A 23,718-nucleotide genomic window follows, 5' to 3' on the forward strand; every position below is an offset into this window, starting at 1 on the left:
CCTGGCCTGGCCCAGCGGCTGGAAGAGGACGAGGGCAGGAGGGCAGGGTGAGCCGTTCCTCTGCCTGCCCCACCTCGTCACCTGGACCCCGGCCCTGGGCTGGGAGGGCCTCCTCCCTCCTCCACCTCTTTCCTCTACTCATAGCAGACCTTTCCATCACTGGGGGCGCCTTGCTTTCTTTTCTCCTCCTTCCTCTGTTGTTCACCCTGTCCTCCTCCCTGTCTCGCTCCTTCTGTCTCTTGTCTCCTCTGACCTCCTATATCTTTCGGACTCCTACAGAGGCCGACGGAGGCCCCTGGCCAGAACCAGGCCTCAGGAAGAGGGCCCTGTATAGGGCGGTGTCTCCTCGGCATCCTCGCCTGAGTGTCAGGACCCCTCCGCTACGCAGGACTCAACAGCTATTTCAGCTCCTCTCTGCTTGTGGAGGTGGACAGATCTCAAGAAGTCTGGGGTGTGGAGATGTGGGTGTGGCCTGCAGTTTACCCGGTGACCCAGTGCTTGGTTCTGGTCAGATGACGTCACCTGTGCCAAGCCCTCTTGTTCCTGGCACACGGGCAGTGGCCCTGGGGAGTTCCCAGGCTACTCTGAGCTCTTCCCACCACCCGTGCCCAGCCCTTTGTGGGCTCTGCCCTGGGCAATCACAGGCCCGAGCAACCAGGCAGATGAACAAAGGGTACTTTCCAAGCCAGTAGCAATTGAGGGTGGGGGTGGGACCTAGACACTGAGGCCCAGAGAGGGTGAGGTGCCAAGTTCAGACAACTGAGCTCAGGAGGAGTGAGGTGGTATTGGAACCAAGGCCGGCCTCCCTCCAGGGTTGCAGGAGAGAACCTTGTCTAATGCAGAGAGAACAGGGAGGGAGCTGATGGAAAGTCCACAGCACCTGCGTGAATATAGCGCAGGGGGTGGAGAGTCACCAGTCACGGTAGCAAAGCTTGTAAAGCCCTTCCTGTGTGCCTGGCACTAGTCTGAGCCCTGTGCACATGTTCACTCATTTAATCCTCGCAACCAGCCTTGGGGAGGGACCATTTCCCTGTTTCACAGATGAGGAACCCGAGGCACAGCATGGTGAAGTAGTTTGCACAGGTTAGGAAAGCTAACCAAGAGTTGGAATCCAAGTGCAGACAGTCTGGTTCCAGAATCCATGAATGTTACTCAGGCTCCTGGATTTCAGGACTGCCGGGGTGAGGGGTGGTGCCATCACCAAGGTGGGCACGTAGGAGGAGAGAGTGGACATGGGGAGCCCGCAGGATTCACAGTCCACAGTCCTAGTCCCTGGAACTAGCACATAGTAGTTGCTCAGTAAATATTAGTTGAGTGGCTCAGTTGAATAGGAGGTGCCCTTGGGGAGTGAGAGTAGGTGATGAGCAGACAGAGGGAATGTTTCCTCCCGTTGTGGACCCAGGGACCTTTCTCTTGGTGCTGGAGAGCTGCTGAGGTAGGTGTTGCGCTCTCGGCCGGTGGAGAAAGCTCTGGCCCAGGAGGTTGGAAGGGTGCTGAGCTGAGCCACAGGCAGGAAAAGGAGGGTTGGGGGCGGGGGTGCAGGCCAGGCAGTGCTGGCGCAGTCCCGCCTGCAGTATCTGGAAAGCAGATCTCTTGGGCCATGGCCGGCGTGACTCAAATGGAGACAAAAAATCCTTCCATATTTGGACAAAGAGCCCAGAGAGGCCCGGACCCACAGCCAGCCCAGACTGCCTCCCCCATCCCCGGCCTCCTGCCCTGTCTCCTTCTGGGCCCCTAGCCCTGAGCCCTGTTGCACGAGTTTAATTCTTGGTCGTCAGGCAGCACTGTGGCCCCCTCCCCTCAGTCATCAGGTCACCTTCTGTGTGGCCAGACCTGGGCCATGGGCGCTGAGGAAGAAACAGCCAGTGTTGGTCTCTGAGCTCCAGCTGGAGATGCACAGGAGCCCCGGCAGAGCCTGCAGACTGGAGGAGGGACACGGCAAAACCAATTCCCGTGCTGTGGGGCAAGTTGACTGTAGACTCCCATACACCCCAACAAGAGCAATGCCTGAGGTCCACAACAGGTAGGCGCGCGCGCACACACACACACGCACACACACACACTCTCCAGCAGACTTCTGTACTGACAAAGACATCTGGGCAGATAATCAAAAGTGAGGACCTAGCCTGAGAACCCCTCATACCTGGCCTGGAGCAAGGTTTAATGACAATGAAGTGGTAGTAGATATGGGCGGCCAGATGTCAACGGGTGATATAAGTGGCGTTATCCATCTGGGGAGATGTGAACAGAGCAGTTCCCCCCTGCACTGAAACCCCCGCGTGTCCAACATGGGGCTGGGCTGGGCAGCGGACACCAGAACCAGGTGACGGGGGAGAGGGCCTCAGCCTGCTTTCTGCCTGGAGCAGGACCTCACTGCCAGGGGTAAGCCTGGCAATTTGTCTGAGGACCGGGGTGCTCATTGTCGCTGGTGGAATAACTGAGCTGACTGCACAGCTGCCTCTAGCTTTTATAGTTAGCCCTGGGTAATTAACTCTGGGATCAGCCTGGTAATGCATTTGGAGAGCTCAGGGTAACCTATAAAATTCAATTCCACTGCCATCCGCTAGTGCCTGTACGTGCAGGGTGAGCACGTGGGCTATGGGAGAAACAGGAAGGGGTTCCTGCCCTAGGAAGCCCCATCTGAGAACTGAGAATCAGAAGGAGGGTGAGGGAGGCTAATGTGGGGCAGTGGCTAGAGCCTTGGAGAACGAGCAAGGCCCTGGCAGACAGGAATGGGGCCAAGGGCCTTCAGGCAGAAAGAACCAGGAAGGCAGAGGCCTATGATGGAAAAGCTCTGGTGCGTCTAGGTTACCATGAAAGCTCCCTGGTTCTGAAGAAGTTGGGTGGTTCCTGGGGAGTCTGGAAGGCCAGCACTGAAAGTCTGGATTTGATCCCAGGGCAGTAATTTCCAAGCTTTTAAAAATAGTAGAACCCTTTCTTGTAGAGGAATCTTGACATTGAGCTATAAACTAGGTCAACTTGGAACCTCGTTGATTTAAGTGAAGGTGGGGGAGCGTGTCTGCCCCCTTGACCACATCTCCCCACCATGTACTTCCATGAAGCCACCTGAGACTCAGGCAGAGAATTTCTGTTTGGGGCAGAGGGGCTCTGGTGGAGGGTTTAGAGCTGGATAAGCCTCTCCCTTCAGTTTCTCTGCAGGCTCAGAAGTTCAGCCAAAAAGGAAAAAAAAAGAAGTTCCGCCCAGCCAGCCTCCCTGGGCAGGGACAGACTCTGTTGGGGACCAGGTCTCCAGAGGGAGCCAGGCTGATGGAGCACCCTACCTTGGGGCTCCTATGAGCAAGCAGTGTCCCCACCAGGGGCCTCTAGCGCTGGGCTGGGCCCCACGTGACTAGGAGGATGACCTGTCAGAATGGTGGGAAGACCCTGATTGCCAAGTGCTGATGCCTGGGCAAGTGCAGGCCCTTTGTGGAAGGTAGGAGCTAGTAGCCAGGCATGCTCCCAGAGGGCATGCTGTCCGGCACAGCTCACTCAGTCACCGGGAGACAGGTGGAGGCAAATTCTCTAGAGGTCCAGGAGACCCACTGGCTCCTCTGGGGTGAGGTAATTTAGGTTAGAATCAGGAAGACTTGCCCAGAATTGAGAGTGAGTAAAAGGAAGTGTGAACAGGTGTTGGCAGGAGAAAGCCTGAGCTCTGAGCCTGGTAAGTCCAAGGCCTCAGGAACCAGGCTTTGCCCACCTTGGGCACTAGCCTAACCTGGCCCACCACGCAGCCTATGCTCCCACTTCTTTGGCCACCAAAAACATGGGATGATGGGGATATATGTATATGTATAGCTGATTCACTTTGTTAAAAAGCAGAAACTAACACACCATTTGTAAAGCGATTATACTCCAATAAAGATGTTAAAAAAAGTGGGATGAGTAGGAAGTTGCCGAGCATAAAGATAGCGGAGGGTGCACCTGGCAGAGACCAGCAACGTGCCAAAGCCTAGGGTGTAAGAGAGTGTGATGGGGGCTTCCCTGAGGCCACAACAGTGAGAGGCCCGCATACCGCAAAAAAAAAAAAAAAGAAAAAGAGTGTGATGGGTTGGAGGAACTACTATGGCCAGAGCACGATGCAGCCAGAGTAGGATACAGGTGGGGAAATTTGATACTGGTGGGTCAGCAAGGGCCAGGTCAGCCAGGGGGTCGGGGTCAGCCTGAGTGCTTGCACTTGATCCTGTATCCAGCTGTGCCGGTGTAATGATTAGAACAGATGGGACCCAGGTGGCTGAGGTTCAAATCCTGCTCTTCCTCTTAGCTGTGTGACCATGAGCAAGTACTTAGTCCTTCTGTGGCTCAGTTTATGCACCTGTAAAATGGGGATAATTGTGATGGCACCTATTACAGGGTTTGGGTGAGAATCAAACATGATAATGCCTCTGGTAGCTGGGCTGGACCACTGACCAGTGGGGATCAGTGGGAAATCATACAGCAAGTTGGAAGTAGAAAGGAGGGTGGTGGCCTGGCCTGGCTGAGTTGGGGTCCCAGGGGTGGAGAGAGTGGATGGAATTACCAAGAATAGCCTAGATAGTCATCTTTGTGGGAGGAGGGATAAGCTGAGTTTCCCAGGGGAGGCTCAAAATTCTCCCCGCCCCACCAGGCAACTGCCCTAGGAACAGAGCTAAGGAGATACACAGATATGGGGTGGGATTCTGTGGGCTTGGGGCTCTGCTGGATTCTCACTGGCAGAAATCCTCACCCTGCTGTAAAGCTGCCTGTTGCCCACCTCACTTTACAGACGGTATCTGTGGCCCAGAGAGGAGCAGGATTGCCAGGGTTGCCCAGCGAGTTCTAGCCTCTGGGCCTTCATCCAGGCTGGGGACTCATGTCCACACTCTGGTTGAGTCAAAGCCCAGCCCTGAGGTCGCTCAACCTAAGGAGTGGGTGGGTGGGGAGGTGGCCTGTGAAGGAGGACTTTAGCAATTCTCTGCAGAAAGGGCTGGAGTGCCGAGCCCTTCTGTGACTGCAGGGTGGGCAGGGAGAGCGTCTTGGAGGAGCTCACAGATGGGACTGGAATTGTCCAAGAGGAGACCAGTTAGAACGGAGAGAGAAAGCAGAAACAAAGGCTTTAAACTCAGGGTTCCAGAGCAGCCCCCATTCTTCCATTCGGTCTTCATTCACGCAGAGCCCCTCAGGACTCGGTCCTGTATATAGGCAGGGACACAGGGCAGTGTGCAGACACGTAAACAGATAGGTATCCCAGGGGTGATCAGGGCTGGGACAGAGATGCGCGGTGGCCGGGGGAGCCCAGAGGGTTCCTACCCAGGAGGGGGCATACAGAAGGGATGGTTCCTGAGGAAGAGGCTGCAGCAAAGCCTTTGATGGGAGAGAAGGAGGATGAGGGCTGCAAAGGCTGTTCAAAGCTGAGATGTGAGCCTGGAGCAAGCTTAAAGGCCAGACTGTGAGGTGAAGTTTTTAAAAAATTCAGTCTATAGACATAAAATTTTGAATAGATAATTTATTCACATGGTTAGGAAAAATTAGAATGGGTAAAAGGTCTCCTTTCCGCCAGTAGCCACCCTGCCGTACCTCGGGACACTTGGTTATTAGTTCTTGTGAATCCTTTTATGTGTAAACACCAGCAAATGCACCATCTTTCCCCACTTGCCACACAGATGATGGCACACGGTCCACACTGCCCTCCACTGAGTATCGCTTGCAGATCTGCCTTTTCAGTGTCCTGAGAACTTCCATATTCCTTCTTGTACTGCGTGGTGTCTCATGGCACAGATTACCGAACTGTATTTAACCACATTTTAAAAGATATTTCGGTCATTTTCAGTCTTTTGCTGTTACAAATAGTGCTGCAGTGAATGAGCTTTTTCATAGGTTATTTTGTATGGGGGCTGGTGTACGTTTAGGGCAGTTTCTTGGTAATGGAATTGCTGGGACAGAGGGTATGTGTGATTCTAATTTTGATGCTCTCCACGGGGGTCCACCACCTGAGAAAGAGACCTCTTCCCCACAGCCTCACCAAGTCAGACCTTTGGGTGTTTTCCCAATCTGATGGGTGAAATGGTATCTCAGTGTATTTAATTTGCATTTATTTTATCATGAGTAAGGCTGAGCATCTTTTCGCATATCCAAGAGACATTTGGATTCTCTTTTCTGTGAACTGTTTGCATCCTTTGCCCATTTTTCTGTTTGGTTGTTGGCCTTTTGTTTTACCAATTTCTAAGAACATTTAAAATAGTAAGGAGGTTAGTTCTTTGTCTGGGTTATGAATTGCAAATATTTTTTCCTGACTTGTCACTTGACTTTTGACTTTGTTTATAGTGTATTTTTGCCATGCATAAGTTTTTATTTTTATGTGGTCTAATTTATCAAGTTTCTATTTTATGGCTTCTGGATTGGGAGTCATGGTTAGGAAGGCCTGTCCCTCTCCAAGCTTATAAAGCGATTTTCCCATGCTTTCTTCTGGTATTTTATGTTTTCTTGTTTTGTTTTACATTTAAATCTTTGATCCAGTTGGAATTTACCCTGGTGTGCAGTGTGAGTTACGGTTCCAACTCTATTTTTCTCCCAGACGGCTGGCATTTTAAGCTCAGGAGTGACTTGGTCAGAATGGGAGCATCTTTCTGAGGTAGGTGTGAGGACCCCCTGGGGGAGCAAGGCTGTGGCTGTTGAGGATCAATGTCAGAGAGGTGAGGGTGAGGAAGCCTTGGGGCAGCACCAGTATAACTTGATGGACAGTTAGAGATGGGGCACAGGCTGGTGGCATAGCATTCCCAAATCCTCATCTGTGCTGTGTGACTTTGGACAAGTCCCATCCCTCTCTGGGCCTAAACTATCATGGCTGAAGGGGCCCTGGAGATCACCCTGATCCCAGGATTGACTGTGAGGAAGGAGGCAGCAAGAGAGGGCTGTCTGAAGGCAGGGACACAGAGGATGGCCGTGGGTCTAGCCCCTACTCAGGCCTGGCTGAAAGGGAGTGGGGCTGGCAGCAGAATTCACTGTGTTCCTGGACTGGTCAGGCGGGAAGGCGGAGAGGGGCGGGCACCCATTTAAAAATACCCACTGCAGGGCTTCCCCGGTGGCGCAGTGGTTGAGAGTCTGCCTGCCGATGCAGGGGACACGGGTTCGTGCCCCGGTCCGGGAAGATCCCACATGCCGCGGAGCGGCTGGGCCCGTGAGCCATGGCCACTGAGCCTGCGCGTCCGGAGCCTGTGCTCCGCAACGGGAGAGGCCACAATAGTGAGAGGCCCGCGTACCACAAAAAAATTAAAAAAAATAAAAATACCCACTGCAGCCTGGCACTGCAAGCAGGGGGTGTGGGGGGCAGGCCCTCTGCCAGCCTGCGGGGTCCAGGAATGCAGGGGGTTGTTGGGGTAGGCACACTGTTGTCTCAGGACTGTGGGCCCAGCCCAGCCATAGCCATTCCTGGAGGGCCTCTTCCCCCAGACACGAAGCAGGCATCCTTCGTCCTCTCCAGTGGAGAAATAGGGAAGCCACAGTGGACAGACCACCCCCCCAGGGTCTAGTCTTGGTACTGCTCTGGACTTGCTATGTGACCTGGGACGAGTCTCTGTCCCCTGGGGTCTCTGTCCATCAAAGGGGCAACTGACCTTGCTCTGGTTACTTCCCCCACCCCTAGCCCTCACCCAGATTCCAGTTTAGATTAGAGCTGGAAAGAGAGATCTTGAGGTCCAAGCCTCTTCCCATTTACAGATGAGGAAACTGAGGCCATGGAAGGAGCCGGACCCCTGCTCTGCCTTTGCTTTTTTTGGCTTTCCTGGGCCTCTGGACCCTCCTCCCTGCCCCCAGCATGGCCTGTACCAACTCCCCACCCCCCACTCCTGGGCCCCAGTGGTCAAATTCCAGGGCTGCCGTTGCCATGGCAACAGCCAGCTCACAGGGCCCCTCCTCTTGGGGTTCTCCACTAGTCAAGGGAGGAGGCAGAGAGGGCCTCCCTCCCCTGGGGGATGGAGGGGTTGGGGGTGGGGCAGGGAGGAGGTCAGACCCAGCCGGCTTCTCTTTGTTTTCCAAAGGAGAAAAGGGAAAAGGCACAAAGTGTTGCAGCAAATGCTTCTCAGTTATCCCAGAGACAGTGGGAAGGACAGAAGTGGTCTCCTGGGCTGGGGACAAGAGAGCCACCCAGAAAGCCCCTCCCAACCTTGCACCTGGAGAACTGCCCCATAGGAAGGTCTAAGACAGAGGATTTAGAATGGGAGATGGATGGTCCTTCCCAAGGTCACCACCATCCAATGCTAAGGCCACTCAGGGACTGAGGGGCCCAGCCCAGCTTGGGCTTTCTCCCAAGCAGACCTGCCCATAATAGCAGGAGCTACCAGGGTACCATTGTAAGGGGTGAGCTCCTTGGTCCTGGGGGTATGCAAGAAAGAGCTGCCAAGGGAGGCCTGCCCTGGGAGGGGGCTGGTCCAGATTACCTCTGAGAGGACCTGCCTTCTAAGGTTCTCTGGTTATTCATAACAGCCAATGTTTATTGAGAGATCTTTGTTCCAGACACTGTCTAAGTAAGCCCTTTATGTTCTCTATTATTCAGATGAAGAAACTGGGGCACAGATGTGGGCTTCCCAGAGGTCAGGGCAGCCATCAGTGCAGGCTTTTCTCTTTGCATATACACATATGTATTTCATGATGCTGAGATGGCGTGGTATATATACTCCTTGCTGCTTTCATTTCATATTACACTGAACGTTTCTCCATGGCATTTGAAACAGCTGCATGAGTGCACGATTCACTTCACCCTGTGGTCAGTTCCCACTGTTGTGAAGAAGGCAGTAGGAGTGTCTTCCTTGTGCTGGGGGCCTGGGCTGCTATCTGGGTTACTCCCTTGGGCTGGAAGGGGTCCCCTCTCCTGCTCTGTGGAATAGATGTGGATATCCTGACCCCTTGGCCCGCCGGGTGCACAAATCCTGTCTGCTGTGAGACCTGGGGCCAGGCCCTTAACTTCCCTGTGCCCATAGTCCTGTTGTGTAAAGCAGGGTAATGATAGGGCCCACCCAGGAGGCTTATCTTGAGGTTAAAATAAGTACCTGTAAGCAGCACATAGGAACCCCTCGAGAGAGATCAACTCCTATTTGTATGCCATTGCTGTCTTCCTGTTTGCAGGCACAGCTAGGTTAAGTGATTTACCCAGAGTCCCACAGCAGGTCAGTGGAAGAGGGGGCGTGCTTTGAGCCCCAGCCCCACCACCTCCCAGTCTTGAGAACCTGAGCAACTTATGGCTCCTCCCTGAGCCTTGGTTCCCCACTGAGTTGCTGTGAGGATCGGATGAAATTAGGCCCTGCAGGCATTTTGTAAACTGTGAAGTTCTGAGTGGTGCCCCTTATTGTCAATATGACGATAGTAAGCCTAGAGAAAGTCTGAGGTTTCAAGGCTGCCCTTCCAGAAGCCCAAGATGCTCAGAAAAGGAGGGGAGTTGGCAGGTCTGGGCTGTCAGGGCAGCTTCCTGGCAGTGGTGGTCCCAGCCCCGATGCCTTGCGAGAGTGGAACCTAGATCTGGCTCAGGCTGACCTTTAGATATGAATCTTGTTGTGTACCACCCCCCCCAACACACACACACACACCCCGACACACACACACACACACACACACACACACACACACACACACACACACACACACACACACACACACACTGCCCAGGCATTACGGCTGGTCACTAGTTGCTGATACAGTGCAGCAAGGCTTAGAAGCCGAGGCTGCCTCTTGTCACTTCTGCCAGCATGGCCCCAGCCCAGTGACAGCCCCCTCGAAGCTGGGATGGAGGGATCGTTGAGCAGGGCATGGTCACTCTCCTTGCGCATCTCAACCACCCTACACTTGTCTGGTGTGATGGGAGGGGCTTCCCTGGCCTCTGAGTTGGGCAGGGGTCACCAGAGCTCACTCTAGGGCCAGAGTGACTGATGGATAGAGCTTGCTCCCTTCCTGGGAGTGTCCCCTGGGTCCTAGAATAGGGTAGGGGCAAGGGAGGTGGAGACCATAATGCCTTCCAGCTGGTTGGGTCCCTTTGGACAAGCTGTGGTAGCAGAGCCCCAAGGGCCTGGTTCTAGCCTCAGCTGACCGCCTGCTACCCTTGGAGTCAGGAGACACTTTCCTCTCCAGGCCTCAGTGCCCATATGTAAAATGGGAAAGAACAGTCCCTTCTCTGGCTCCCTCCTTCAAGGGAGGATTGAACATGGACATTCTAAACTTGCTGTGCACATTCATTACACTGATGCTTGCTTCATTCATCCACTGATACACAAAGATGTATTTTACTTACTATTGGTGGGCTCTGTTCTAGGCATGCATCTGTGAGCTCCAAAGGGAAGGGAGCACCTCTGCCTTGTTCCAGCAGCGTCCGTGCTTAGAACAGAGGTCAGATTAGTAGGTTTGTAGGAGCTGATAACACCTCAAGCTTCTCTGGGCCTTTGTTGGTCTGAGTAGAATTTCTGGCACTGTGGTACGTGGGGAAGATGGCCTCTTCTGGCTGCGGAGCTTTGAGAGCCCCCAGGATTATATCTCCAGCTCAGGCAAGCCCTGCCCCCTCCTCCCTGCCTCCTGGCTCCCTAGGGCTCTGGCCTGAGGCTGGCCTGGCCTTTCCCAGGGTGCCTGGCCCACAGCCCAGTGAATCATTTTCCGCTCCAGAGGCAGGACACCCCATCCCACCCGAACAACACACACAAATGGAACCCCCCCCCTACTGTGCCTGGGTTCGAGGGAAGGAGGGAGGGAACAGGAGGGGCTGGAAACAGGCAGTGGATAACTTCCGTTCCCACGATCCTTCACCCCAGCCTCCCTGTATGCTGGAGAGTGGGTGGAGGTGAAGGAAGGGAGCCTTCCTTTGCAGAGCACCTGCTGTGCAGTAGGTGCTCATCCTCATTTTTGAAGTGAGAAAACCAAGGCTGAGGGAAAGGGATGTTTGAAACAGCTGGAAGATGGTGGTGCTGGGCCCTGCCCATATGGTCTCGATTCCCTGTACAGTGTTCTATGCTGAGCAAGGTTTAGACATTTTGAAGGAAGTAATTTTTAGAGCTCGTATGGGAGGGCTCTGGAAGCAGACCTCATCCACAAGTTCTGAGCCAGGGCTGGGACCAGGGGCCAGACCACTATTGTGAGCAGCAGTGTGCACAGCGGTGGGTGGGTGCTTTTCCTGGGAGCCAGGGTTGCCAGATTTAGCAGATCCTACTTGAAGGCTTCATCAGATTCCCAATGGTATTCCTGCCCATCCTCCACCCCACCCCACATCGCCACCCAGATGTGGAACCCAGATCTGGGTCTTGGTTTCTCTGCCTGTAAAATGGGGATGACAGTCCCAACCTCTTCGGCCCTGGAGGTGAGTAAATTCAGAGCTTACTAGCTCTTCAAGAGATGTTTTTCACATCTGTTGGGGTCTGTCTATCCACCTACCCCCTAACCCCCGCCTCCTGCTTCTGGCCATTATCCGTAATGTTAAGAAACTCTTCCTTCCCAGGCTGGAAGATCCAGCTGTATCTTCTTGAAATTAAGGAAGGGGAGGCGTGGTTGTTGGAGGGCAGAGAAGAAGGGGAAAAAACCCACATGAAACAAGACTGGAGTTAAATTCAAACCACATGCGCCGCAGCCCCTGCCATGTGGGCCTCTGTTGCCACCTGTGGGTGTCTAGAGGAAGTGCAGTTTCTGGAGCTCCAGCTTCCTCACTTAGGCCAGAAGGCTGGATCCTGGCGCCTGCCATCAGGGAGGAAGGTCAGGCTGTCCATGCCCCATCTCTGAGCATGACCTCACCTACCCACCTCCCTCAGGGAGCCTGGTGGGGAATTTAGAGTCCACCTGCACCTTCCTTCCTCCCTCATTTGTTTACAGAGGGGAAACTGAATCCCAGAGGGGGGAGCAACTTGGCTAAAGTCACAGGGCAAGTCAGTCAGTCAGATATGTATGGTGCACCTCCTGTATGTCAGGCACACAGCTGTGAACATGGAGAGACCTGGTCTCTGCTTTTATGAGCATTATAGTGGCGAGGCGGGGGGTGGGGGAGACAGACACAGAGACCTTCCTCCTATTTGCCTACTTTCATCTCTATTTCCAGTCATCCGGAGAAGAGGATGTAGCCCATTGCCGTCTAATTCTAGGTGCTCTGGCTTGGCTTAACTCCTCATTTATGTGTTTTGTGACCCTGGTGAAGTCACTCAACTTCTCTGATATGCTGATTACTGGGGGTCAAATCCCAGCTTTGCCACATCCAACTTCATTACTTCAGGCAAGTTACTTCACTTCTCAGAGCCTTTGATTCCTTATCTGTAAAGTGGTGATAATAGTGATATATAACTCAGAGGATTGGTGTGAGGATTAAATGAGATAATACATAAGAAACAGCACCTCGCTAAACATGAGCTGGCAGTAAAATTAAGGCCCCACCAAGGGTATAGGGAATGTATGTCATTCCCTGAGGTGAGGGGGTCAGGAGTACAGTGGGTAGGGTGTCTCTTCTGGGCTGAAAGGAGGCCAGCATCATTGAGCTGCCAGAAGCTGGGCCTGAGCCCCAGCATAGGGAGTGACAGCTGCCCCCTCAGTCCTCCTTTCAGCCATCAGAGATAGTTTTTGGAAGGATGGTGAGATTTTCTAGTGCTACAGAGGTTGGGGTCCCAGATGGACCCCACTGGGCCAACAGATGAAATCTGGGTCTGTGCAGAAAGCATCCTCTTGCCTCATTCATCCCATCAGGACATTAAAGACCCTGGGTTCTTAGCCCAGCTCTGCCACTTACTGGCTACATAACTGTGGCTTCTTCACCTCTCTGGGCCTGCTTTCTCAGCTAGGTGGTTCTTACTCAGAGTCTTTCGTGCGATTGCAATCAGACAGTAGCTGGGCTGGACTCATCTTGAAGGCGTGCTCGCTCACAAATCTGGCAGCTTCTGCTGGCATTTGAGTAGAACCTCATCTGGGCTGTTGGCTGGAGTACCCTACACATGGCCTCTGCATGTGGGCTGAGCTTCCTCACAACATGGCGCTGGCCTTTAAGAATGAGTGACCCAAGAGAGCAAGGTGAAGGTACGTGGCATGTGTATGGCCTAGCTTTGGATGTCGCACGGTATCCCTTCTGCTGTACTCTGTTGGTCAAGGTAGTCACAAAGGTCCGCCCAGTTTCAAGGAGAGGGAACGTAAACCTCGTCACTCTGTAGGAAGAGTGTCAACGCCACATTGTAAGAAGACCATGTGGCATGGAAAGTATTGTGGTAGCTACCTAAAAATGCAGTCTACCACACCTTCCTGGGGTGCTCATGAGGATAATTGAGACAGTGATGTAAAGTACTTCACCTGTGCCTGGCACATGGTGAATGCTCAGCTATAGCTGGTTTTGGTTTTTACTGAAGTGGCCCCTTTCCACCTCTGCCACAGAACCACACAGACCGTCACCCACAGAGGGGCTGTGTATCACATGGCCACAGAAGACCACTGGCAGGGGCATACACAGACACGTGGATGAATCCGAACAGTTGGGACACGCGTCGTGTCTCTCATAGTCCCACCTCCAGGTGCACACGGTCCAACCTAAGTAGGGCAGTGGCCCTGTGGCAGGAAGGACTCCTTAGGCCCTTGATCTCTCCTTCCCGTTCTCAAAGCACATTCCCCAGAATTCTGGGGCCCACCGGAACAGCCAGTCCCAAGGGAGTCCTGTGGCTTGGACGCTGTCCTTGCAGCTGCCTGAGGCCTGGGAACTCTGTGGAGCCTTGAGAAGTCTCCGCCTCCTAGAAGGGAGGGTCTGTAAGGGACAGGCCATGACGTGGGAAGTGATGGATGATGGGAAGAAGAGGGAAGGGGTCTCAGACAAGAACAGATGGAGAGACTGAGGCCCCAAGAGGGGAAGTGTCTTGCTCGAGGTCACACCACCAGTAAGTGGTAGAGCCAGGATTTGAGCCCAAGCTGTCTGGCTCCACAGTCTGCCCTTTTAATGGCTATACCCAGAAGTCCCTCTTTTAGAACTTTCATTTCATTGATGAACCTGAGGACCTGAGGAGGGCAGCAGCCATCAGCAAAATGGATAGCACGTTAGGTTGGGAACATTCAGTACTAATTTAATGCCCGTGGACATCAGTGAGGTCAGGAGCTCAGACAGTCCATCTGGGCCGTTAGCCAGGGTGCAGTTCCCAGGGAAGAGGATCCTCCATGATCCCAGCATTGCCTGTGGACAGCATTTTGTTTTCTACCAAATCCGTCCTGGGTCAGGAGAATATGTTTGCCTCACTGTCTCAATACAGATGAGGCTGGAGAAAGGGAATTCAGGCAACCACGGCACCAGGGAGGCAGGGGAGCTTGAGGGGAGGTGGAGAGGGGCTCTCTCCAGGGCAGGTGGTGGTTTTAAGAGCATGGGACCTGGAGGCAGCCACCTGGGCTCCACCCCTTACCAATTAGGTGACTCCCTGAGCCTCAGTCTCCTTGTTTGTAAAATGGGGGAGTAACAATATCAAAGCCCTTGACATAGGGCTCCTGTGGGGATTAAAGGAGCCAGGGCTTGGAAAGCAATGGCGGGGTGCTTTCACACCTGAAAAGTGTTCAATTTGCATTAGTGATGGTGAGGATTCTAAGATTATGGCGTTCCCAGTGTTCTGATTTGGGCAGCTCTGGGGCCCAGACACTCTTCTGGCAAATATGTTAGAGCTATGCACTTGTGAAAGGCTGGAGACCCCTCCCCATCCTGCAGGAGCCTGATGAGACCTGCTGCCCCTGAACCAGCATTGTACTTGTCATTTCTTTTTCAGCTCTTGTCTTCCCACATAGACTGTGGTGCCCAGCAGGGCGCAGACTTGTTTTCTTACCTTTAAGTCCCCAGCACAGTGCTTGGTACCTGGAAGGTACTCAATAAATATTTGTTAAACTAATCAACAAATGAATGAAATAAGAACTCAATTAACTTCTCATCCATTGGACCATGTGTCTGTGTATCCATTTATGTTCATTTGTTGTTGATTCATCATTCTGTTCTTCCATCCATTTATTTATTCATCCATCATCAATCCACCCTTTCATTTATTCAGCCATTACTCATTATCCATCCATTTGTCCATCCATATGTCCTTTTTCATCACTGGTCCCCCAGCTGGTCCAGCACAAGTGGCCCCAAGTGGGCAAGAGGTCTTGCAGGTGATCTTGGTGGGGCTCAGGGTGGGAGTGTGTCTAGAGGTAGGCAAGCAGGTTGTTAGGCTTCCCTCAGAGATGGGGACGTTGTCAGCAGACTAGGTGGGGGTCGGGAGGATTCGTGTTCCCCAGGGCTGGCAGGGGGTGCCCAGCTGGCTCCTGGAGTGGGGTGGTGGCCTTGCGGAGCAGAGCCCTTTCCTATCCCTGCCTCTTGCCTTCCCCTGACTGAGGAGGAGGAGGGGAGCTGTTTGGTGAGGAGGGAGGTACATGGGGTGTGGGTGGGGTTTGGGGTATGAAGAGGAGGGCTAGATGGGCCTTTACCAACTACCTTACACACTTAACAAAAACTATTCTGAGCCAGATTCACTCGAAACGACTGCCGATACCCAAAAGGAAAAGAAATCAGTGTCTGAAATGGGAGCTCAGAGGAACAACAGCAGAACCAGACCTGCCCAGGGGTGTCTCCAGCCTCCACCCCAGCTGACCTCACCCTGAGGGGCTCTGATACCTGTGGTGTTGTGGGGGTGATCCCTGGACACCCTGATTCAGCAGCTGTGCATTCCTGTTCCTTCTCTCAGCTTCCTTTCATTTCCCTACTCCAACCAGCCCCTGTGTTGCCACGGCGATGGGCTTGGATCTAATTAGCTGTCATTAATGAAGCAGCGGCAGCAAGCAAAGCCTTCAGCACCAGGCCCTGCCCCTTTCTCCAGGGCAGGGGCCTCTGGTGAACTCTGCCTTCTGGGCACCCACATGCCTCTGAATCTCCTGACCCTGGGACCTTGTTCAAACCCTGCCTCCTCCAGGAAGCCCTCCCTGGATACCCCTCCTCTCCAGTCCCCCAGGCAGAGGCGACTCCCTCTGCTGAACCCTATGTGTCGTCTGGGAGCTCCTGGGTGCCGGCCAGAATGGATTCATCTCTGCAGGGCCTGGTCCCGCTGGAGTGAGTGAGGGAATGAGTGTACCTCACTAACAAGTCCAAGCTGTGCACTACCTCCCAACAATTTAGAGGAAATAAGGCCCAGGTCATATAGCTGGAGAGAGGGTCAGATGGGGGGGAGGTGTTCTGAGAGAAAGCCAAATGTGGGTTAAGTAGCTACAGTATCAAGCAATGGGCCTGGGGTGAGGCCTTCAGACCACAGGCCCTTGTGCTAGTGTGGGATTATCTTTGGGACCTGGCTATTTGGACTGGTGTCCATCCTCCTTGCTCGTATCATCACTCAGTCAACTGGTCTGGCTGTTCCAAGCCCTCCGCAATGTGATGAGCCCAAGAGGAGGAGGAAGGGGAGCAGGTCCCACCCCCAGGGAACTCCACAATCCACCCCATTTGGAGGGTGAGAGGTGGGGTTCTCACGGGATTCCTCGGTACAGACCAGAGGCAGAAGAGGGCTTGGGGCCCTCCTGGAAGACCCTCACTTCCGCATCTGTGGGGCAGAAGCGGCTGGGCAAGTACCCGCTCTGGGGATGTGATGGCCAGGCAGGCTCTTGGCCTTGAAGGCTCTGTGCTGCCCGTACACAGATTGCTGGGCTCCATCCCAGTAGGGTGGTGTCAGGGAAGCTGAGAATGTGCGTTTCTAACACGGTTCCCGTGAGTTCCACAGGGACGCACTTTGAGAACCACTGCTATAGAGGGACCAGGAAGGGAGTTTGCGCAGAGTACACACTCTTGCCTGCATCATTCTTTCTCAGCCGACTGGCTCTAGAGTTACTCTGGGCGGGGCCCTCATGTGACCCAGGAGAGACAAATGGGTTCACCAATTGTTCTCTCATTATGCAGCACAAACTTAGGGAGCACCCATCTGGTGTCGGGCTCCGCCCCCCAATGCAGGCTCTGGGAGCAGCCCCCCCCCCCCCCCATCTGTGTAGTGCTCACTGCTCTGGGAGCCCCTGCCAGGTGCAGGTCACACCGGTTTTCTCTTGCTACTCTCTTGGAATTCCCTGTGCCTGTTTTCATTGTTGGCTACTTGTGGATTGTCTGTTAGGGAGTTAAAATTTTAGTGTTGGTTATTTGGGACTCTCTGAAGATGCCACTGCTAGCCAGGGGTGTGGCGTGTGGACTCACCTTGGTTGAGGGCTGAACAGGGGGATGGGGTGGGCAGTGGGGCAGAACAGGATAAGAGGCTGCAAGGGCCAGCAGGAAGGGCTGATCCTGTGTCATGGGATGCCAGGGAAGTTTTATAAGCAGGGACCTGCATGGGCTGGTTTGCCTTTCGGTGGTGACTGCTTGGTGTGTGGGGAGAAGGGAGGAGGAAGTGTTATTGGAGTTAATTGTCATGAGCCGGCATCTATGTGCAGAGTCCTATGGCTTGCAAAAGGGACGTGGACCCTGCCTTCGGGGAACCTGCTGTCCCCTGGGAAGAGATGAGCATCAATCTAGCAATTGCTCAGATGTATAATTACAAACTATGATACCTGGTTAAGAAAAACTGAGGCTCTTTGAAAGCATGAGCAGGTGCACCTGACCTAATCTGAGGATCAGGGAGGGCTTCCCTGAGGTGACATTTGTGCTAAGACTAGTCTTAAAGGAAAAGAAAAAGCACTTGTAGGAGAGGGAAAAGACATGGGCCAAGGCCCTGGGGCAGGAGAGAGCCCGGTCTGTTTCTAGGCGTTAGAACAGAAGTGGCAGGGGAGGGGGATATCAAGCAAGGTGGAGCTGGGACTGGCTTGTTGATAGGTTCAGAAGGTCTCCACTGCACAGAAAACCCTGGGGGAAGCAGCTTTGGGGGAGGGTGTCAGTTGGGGGTTTGGTGAGTGTGGGAGCCCTCAGTACACTAGGGGAGTATGAGTTCCCGGGTCAGCTTCAGGGTGCATCAGAGTCCCTTGGTGAGGGTAGAAGCTGGTGCAAAACTAAGCTCACCCTGCCGCCCTCATGATTAAGTGAGTCTGGAATAGGTTCAGGCATCACCTGGGATTTGAGCAACAGGTCCTGAGGACCCTGCCAGGAGACATCCTGGAGCACAGTCTGGTGGTGGTGTGGGGCAGAGGGTGTAAATGCCTGAGCCGCTCCACGTGGGATGGGGTGGAGAGGGATAGGACTGGAACCCTCTGGGAGTGTCTCAAGCACAGGACACAGGTCAGCTGGGTGGGGTGGGAGTAGGGATGACTCATGGTGGGCCCCATTCCCTGGTAGCCCCCCCTCCATGGTCCCAGTGCTCTGCCCCTGGACGGGAGGACAGCAGCAATTCCCAGGGATGTGTGTGTGTGCACGTCCCTAAATCTGTGTGCCTATTTTTGCCTCGTTATAGTTGTGTGAACACAGAAGCCCATGTCACTGTGTGCAGCCCTGGGTGGGTTTCTTGTGTGTCAGGGTTCAGGTCTGTATGGAACTATATTGTTGTGTGTGCCCTTGGCTCTGACCCAGGCGTGTTTCCTAATCGAGGACCGAGGGCAGGTATCCATGTATGTGGGCCTGTTCTGTGTAGGTATTTGCATGCCACTGCGTGTGCCTCCGTGCATACAGGTGTGGACAAAAAGTGCGTGTTTTCGAGTGCACTCGCCTTTGTCCACGGATGTGCGCGGACTTGTGTCCTCAGAGGGAGGTGGGCCCAAGAGCTGACACCGCTGTATGGCGGAGCGGCGGGGTCGAGGTCGGGCGTCCTTTGCGTGTTGGGGGAGATGGGGCCGCGTGAAGCAGGGGGGTGGCCCGGGAGCGGGCGACTCCCTCCCCCTCCTCCGCGCCGCCAGCGGCGCCGCGCGCGGGGCTCGCCGGGCGCACTCGAGCGGAGGAGGAAACAGCGCCGCCGCGGGCCCGGCCGCCGCCATCAGATCGACGCTGGAACTGACACCGCGCGACCGCCGCTGCGGCCCGGCTGAGCCCCCGGAGAGAGCGTCGGTGGGAGGGAGGGGGCCCGTAGACCCCCGCCGCCCCGGCGCCCCTGCCCCGGCGGCAGGCCGGCCGCATGCTACAGATGGTGAAGACCCTGGCCCAGTTCACCATCGCGCTGGAAGACATGCGTGATCTGGGCCCAGCCGCCGCCTCCGCCTCCGCCTCCGGGGAGCCCGCCGGAGGGAGCAGCAGCGCTGACGCTGCTGAGCCCGGGGAGGCCCAGGTACGGGGAGGGGGAGGGGCAGCGAGGGACCAGGGCCAAGGCCTAGAGCTCAGGTGACCCTGGACTGGGGGAGGCACCGGCAGATGCTGGGGAAACTTCGATCCAGCACACCAGCCGCCTGGCCGTGGGGCTGGGGGCTCAATGACCAGTGATGGGGGCAGGGAGATTGAAGGTTTGTGAGGAGCCCTGGCAGGGGTGGTGTGGCTGGCAGGACGCTGAGGTTTGGTGCCAGCAGAATGCAAACTTGGGATGGCAGAAGGGCTGGCCAGCTCAGCGGGGGTGGGAGGCCTGCACCCTGAGACCCAGCCTTGGCAAGGCCTAGTGGCACTAAGCATGCGATATAGGTCTGCGTGGAGGCAGGGGCTGTCACCAGGGGTAGGTATCCTGGGCCCATAGGCTCGGGGAGAGGTTTTTTCCAGCCTCCATCTCAGGCCTGAGGCAATCCCCAGATGAATGTATGTGCTGGGGGGTAGGAGGTAGTCAGTTTTGCGCCCCTCCCCCTTGCCATCCTAACCCTGCCACTGGGCTCGCTGGGCCTGGGTGGTGTCATGCTGGGGTGGCAGTGGTGGTGTCCCCATTCCTGGCTCGGTGGTGTGTTCCCCTGCGGGGGAGGGGGAGGCTCCACAGGCTGTCTCTATGCCTTTGTGTGTCTCTCTGGAGCTGGACTCTGATTGTTCCACTCTCCTGGGCTCCAGTGAGGACTGTGGTTTTGTCCTCCTCCCCGTGCTGTGTTGTGTGTATCTCTCTCCACTGCCTCAAGTCTCTGGACTGAAGGACCTGGTTCTCAGCCGGGTGACTTGGCTGCATTTTTTTTCTCTTTGCGGGGTGTCTGGCCTTTACGGCTTCTCTCCGTGTACACGTATCTCTGCCTTCACGCCATGTGTATAGGAGTCTCGGGCTTTGGGTCATGATGTCCCAATTATACTTGTAGGAGAGGCCCTCCTCTGTCTTCCTGCTGGATCCCTTTGGCCCCGTATCCCTCTCCCCCTTCAGTGCCCCATGCAGCGAAGGTCTGCAGATGGGGCTGTTGAGGGGTGAGAGGCTCTGGGGGAGGCTGGGCCGCCCGGGCTGTCCCGCCCAGAACAGGTGGGCCTGCTGACCTGGCTGACAGCTGCATTGCCTGCCTCCCGCTTGCCCTGGCCCCCAGCCCCACCCCCACTCACACTCACACCCGTGTCGGGGCACGTGTGGAAGGGGTGCTGGATGCAGTGACAGGGAGATGGCCTTGTTTTCCGTACCCCTACCTGACAGCTGAGTGACAACCCACTGAGCTTTCAAGCAGGGAGGAGGCTGGGAAAGGCGGCTGTTGCGGCGTCAGCCTCCCTGCATGAGTTACCCCAGCCCCGGGCCGTGAGGCCCAGCAGCAGCCCTGCCTCCCTTAGGAGGCCTCCCTGCCCATGACCCTCACTGCTGGGCCTGGCAGGGCTGGGCTGGGGAAGTGAGGTGGAGGGTGCTGGCTGTACCACCCAGGGCTGAGCCTGGCCTGGTCCTACCGTCAGGGGGCTCCCTGTCCAGCAGGGAGACCGATGTCGAGAAACAGGCTCGCTGAGGCACAGAAAGAATGGACCTGAAAGGCCCGGTGTGTGGAGAGAGCTGCCCCGCTCCCCAGCTCCTTGCTTTCCCAGCCCTAGGAGGGAGGTATTATTTGTTCCATTTCATAGAGGAGAATGTGGAAGCCCAGATGGTTAAGTGACCACCCAAGGTGACACAGCTGGTAAGGGCCAGGCTGAGGACCCTGTGGCCCACGGCTGGCTGGTCAGAGTGTGAACTCCAGATTCTTGGGCCCGAAGGCTCAGCTTGAGGGGGCTGAAGAGACTCAGGTCCCTGCTCTGCCAGCCACTGGCTGTGTGACCCCAGACAGGTCAGGTCACTTCTCTGACTTGACTTCCTCACCTGTGAAGTGGAGATGACAAGTCCTGTCACAGAGCTATGAGGGTGAGGCTGAAATGAGGCCATATCTGTGAAGTGCTGAGGTGTCCCTGCAGGAGATGGGGCATCTGGGCCTTTCCTTGGGAGGCCCTTCTGGCCCTTGATGCTCTCCCAAGCTCTCCATCCTAGGGTGGGCCTAACTGGTGCTGCCTCCTACTGGAAGCTGCCCCGGTTTTTTAAAGGCCTCAGAAGCACTGAGGATAGATGGTCTGGCTGTAGCTGGGGCTCTGAGGCAGGGTTCAGTGCCTTCTCACCCATCAGAGCACAGGGCTGGGGGGTGGGGCAAGGCAGCCTCTTCCCCTCCCCCAAGGGGGTGTCATTCACACCCCCACCCCTGAGTTCCTAGCAGAGGAGACCACTTTTCTAAGTATGCCTCGTCATAGTACAGGCTTGGGGACAGGCATGATCCCTGAGTCCCTGGGTCGGGGGGTGGGGGGACCTAAGGTGTCCGCGAGCAGAGGGACGAGCAGTGGCTGGATCGGGCAGGCTGGACCGGCCCGGCACTTGGGCACACTCAGCAGACATACCCTGGGTGCAGTAGTGACCAAGGCAGCTCCACTGGTTGAGTCCCTGCCCTGAGGGGCTCCCAAGGGTGGGGACTAGAAGGATGCCACAGACATGGACAGCCCACTATGGCATTGCCACGTGCAAAGAGCATCCACACAGACTAGCAGGCCTTGTTGACTGGAGCCCAGACTCCAGCTGAGGCCAAGCTGAGGGGACTGGGAGGGAGAGTGGAGAGGGAAGGATAAGCCCCAGAGGTCTGGGCCCTGGGGAGTTTGGGACCTTGCTCAGAACCACTCCGGGGCTTGGAGGAGACCTAGAGTGGAGTCCTTTCCTGGGAAGGGCATCTGTTGGAGGTGCGCCACCTGGGAAGGCTTCCTGGAGGAGGAGCGGGCCAGAGGCATAGTAACTGGTGGCAGGGGGCAGTAGGTAAGCTGAGTCCCAGGGGGTGGAACACAGAGAGGGCATCCTTAGACTGACTTCCAGCAAAACCTTCCCCCAGGATATGGGCTGCCCTGTCAGGGATATGCACCTTGTCCCTGGGTGTGTGGGTGCAGAGTCTGGGTGACCCCTTAGGGACTCCATAAGGCAGATCATCAGAGCCTCAGGATGGAGGTGTTGATGCCTGGATCTCCTTTTCCTCATCCTTAAAATGGAAAGAATAATCACATATACCTCACAGAGTGGTCAAAAGGGTAAAATAATGCACAATGCTTAGAATAGTGCCTGGTGTGGAGTAAGGCTCAGTTAGCCTCTTTTACTGAGTGAACTGGGATCCAGGCTTGTCTGAGAGAGGCTGAGCCCTGCCCCCACCTTGCTGCGTGACATTCAGCACTGACTTTACCTCTCTGGGCCACCTTTTCTTCATATGTAGCAGGAGGTGACATTTTTGACTTTCTGGAATGGTGTGAAGCCCAAGGTAGGGACTGACCCCACAGTGCTGAGCCTGAAGGTGGGGTTTTCAGAGTTGGCAGCTGGACTGGGGGGTGGCCTGGAGGCATTGACTTTCACAGATGTGAGAAGTTATTGGGTTTTTTTTTAGTTCTTTTCAGGAGCCCAACAGGGGAGCCAAGAAGTAAACAGGAGATCTCCAGATCGGCCAGTAGCCGTGGGGATGGGAGCAGAGGGGCAAGGGTTGAGGGGCACAGTCCGGGGAGGCAGGCATTTGAGTTGCAGGAGGAGGCACTGCCTGCAGGGGGAGCACATGAGCACAGACTTGCAGAGTGGGGGTCCAGGGTGCTTTGCGGGGAGGACAGGCCTTGAAGACCGGGGAGAGGGCATGGATGGGCTCTCTGGGCCCGTGTGACTGAAGGTGGGGGGCGTGAGAGGAACAAGGCACTGCTCATCCTCTGCCTTCTGTCCCCCCAGGACATGCGGAAGCATGTGACCATGACCCTGCTGGACACAGAGCAGTCGTATGTGGAGTCACTGCGCACCCTGATGCAGGTGAGGCTTGAGGCTGCCCTGGCCTGGGTCCCTGAGAGCAACCATTCTGAGTCTAGGTGGCTGTCAGACATGTGGGAACAAACCCATTTTGTGGACAGGGGACTGAAGTTAGAGAGGAATGACCCTGGGGCATCCCATTCCTCCATGGGAGGAAGCCCCCTCCAAGGCAGGAGAGAATGCGGGAGGGGCCTTAATGCTGGTGTGACCGGGGCACCCCAGGGCAGATGCTCCCTCCTCCTACCGTCCTTCCACCCACCTTGGCAGCCCTGGGTCTGAGCTTGGATCTGTGAATCCCCTCTGGTTCCCCACCCCCCGCCTTCACTTTATTCATTGACTGGAAGAATATTGGTTGAATGGAATTAAATGTTAGCACCTGCTTTGTGCCAGGCCCTGTTCCAGGTGCAGGAAACAGGGATGAATAAGAGATAAGCCTCTGCCACAGGAGCTGGCAGTCCTGCTGGGACACGGTTGAGTATATGGGCTCTCAAGGCATCAGGGGGCGCCGGGGAGGTGTGGGCTCAGGGAATTTTCCCTGGAGGAGGTGCGGGCTTCCTCCTACCCTGCCTCTCAACAGCAGGAACAGCATGTGCAAAGTCGAGTAAGGAGAGGCCTGGCACTTTCAGGGGTCCATGTGGCCGGCACAGAGCACAAAGGGTCAGTCCTGTGGTGACACTGAGGGAGCCAGCAGAGCTCACGTGGTGGGGGCCCTCGATCCCAGGAGGAGGGTTTGGAC

At 55.4% G+C, this 23,718-nt stretch overlaps 1 protein-coding gene across 2 annotated transcripts in view; it reads left to right on the forward strand.

Moving 5' to 3' along the window:
* The window catches only part of ARHGEF17 (Rho guanine nucleotide exchange factor 17), a 57,885-nt gene that overhangs the window by 14,885 nt on the left and 19,282 nt on the right, over window positions 1-23,718 (forward strand). The window contains exon 2 of one of the 2 annotated variants that reach the window (XM_067750234.1): window positions 22,908-22,985. The exons of the other annotated variant lie outside the window; for it this stretch is intronic. Within the exon in view, the coding sequence (XP_067606335.1) occupies window positions 22,908-22,985 (78 nt within the window). The remainder of the gene's footprint in view (window positions 1-22,907; window positions 22,986-23,718) is intronic. 2 annotated transcript variants of the gene reach the window in all.

The sequence above is a fragment of the Pseudorca crassidens genome, chromosome 9 (assembly GCF_039906515.1).
Source record: "Pseudorca crassidens isolate mPseCra1 chromosome 9, mPseCra1.hap1, whole genome shotgun sequence".
NCBI classification, from domain to species: domain Eukaryota; kingdom Metazoa; phylum Chordata; class Mammalia; order Artiodactyla; family Delphinidae; genus Pseudorca; species Pseudorca crassidens.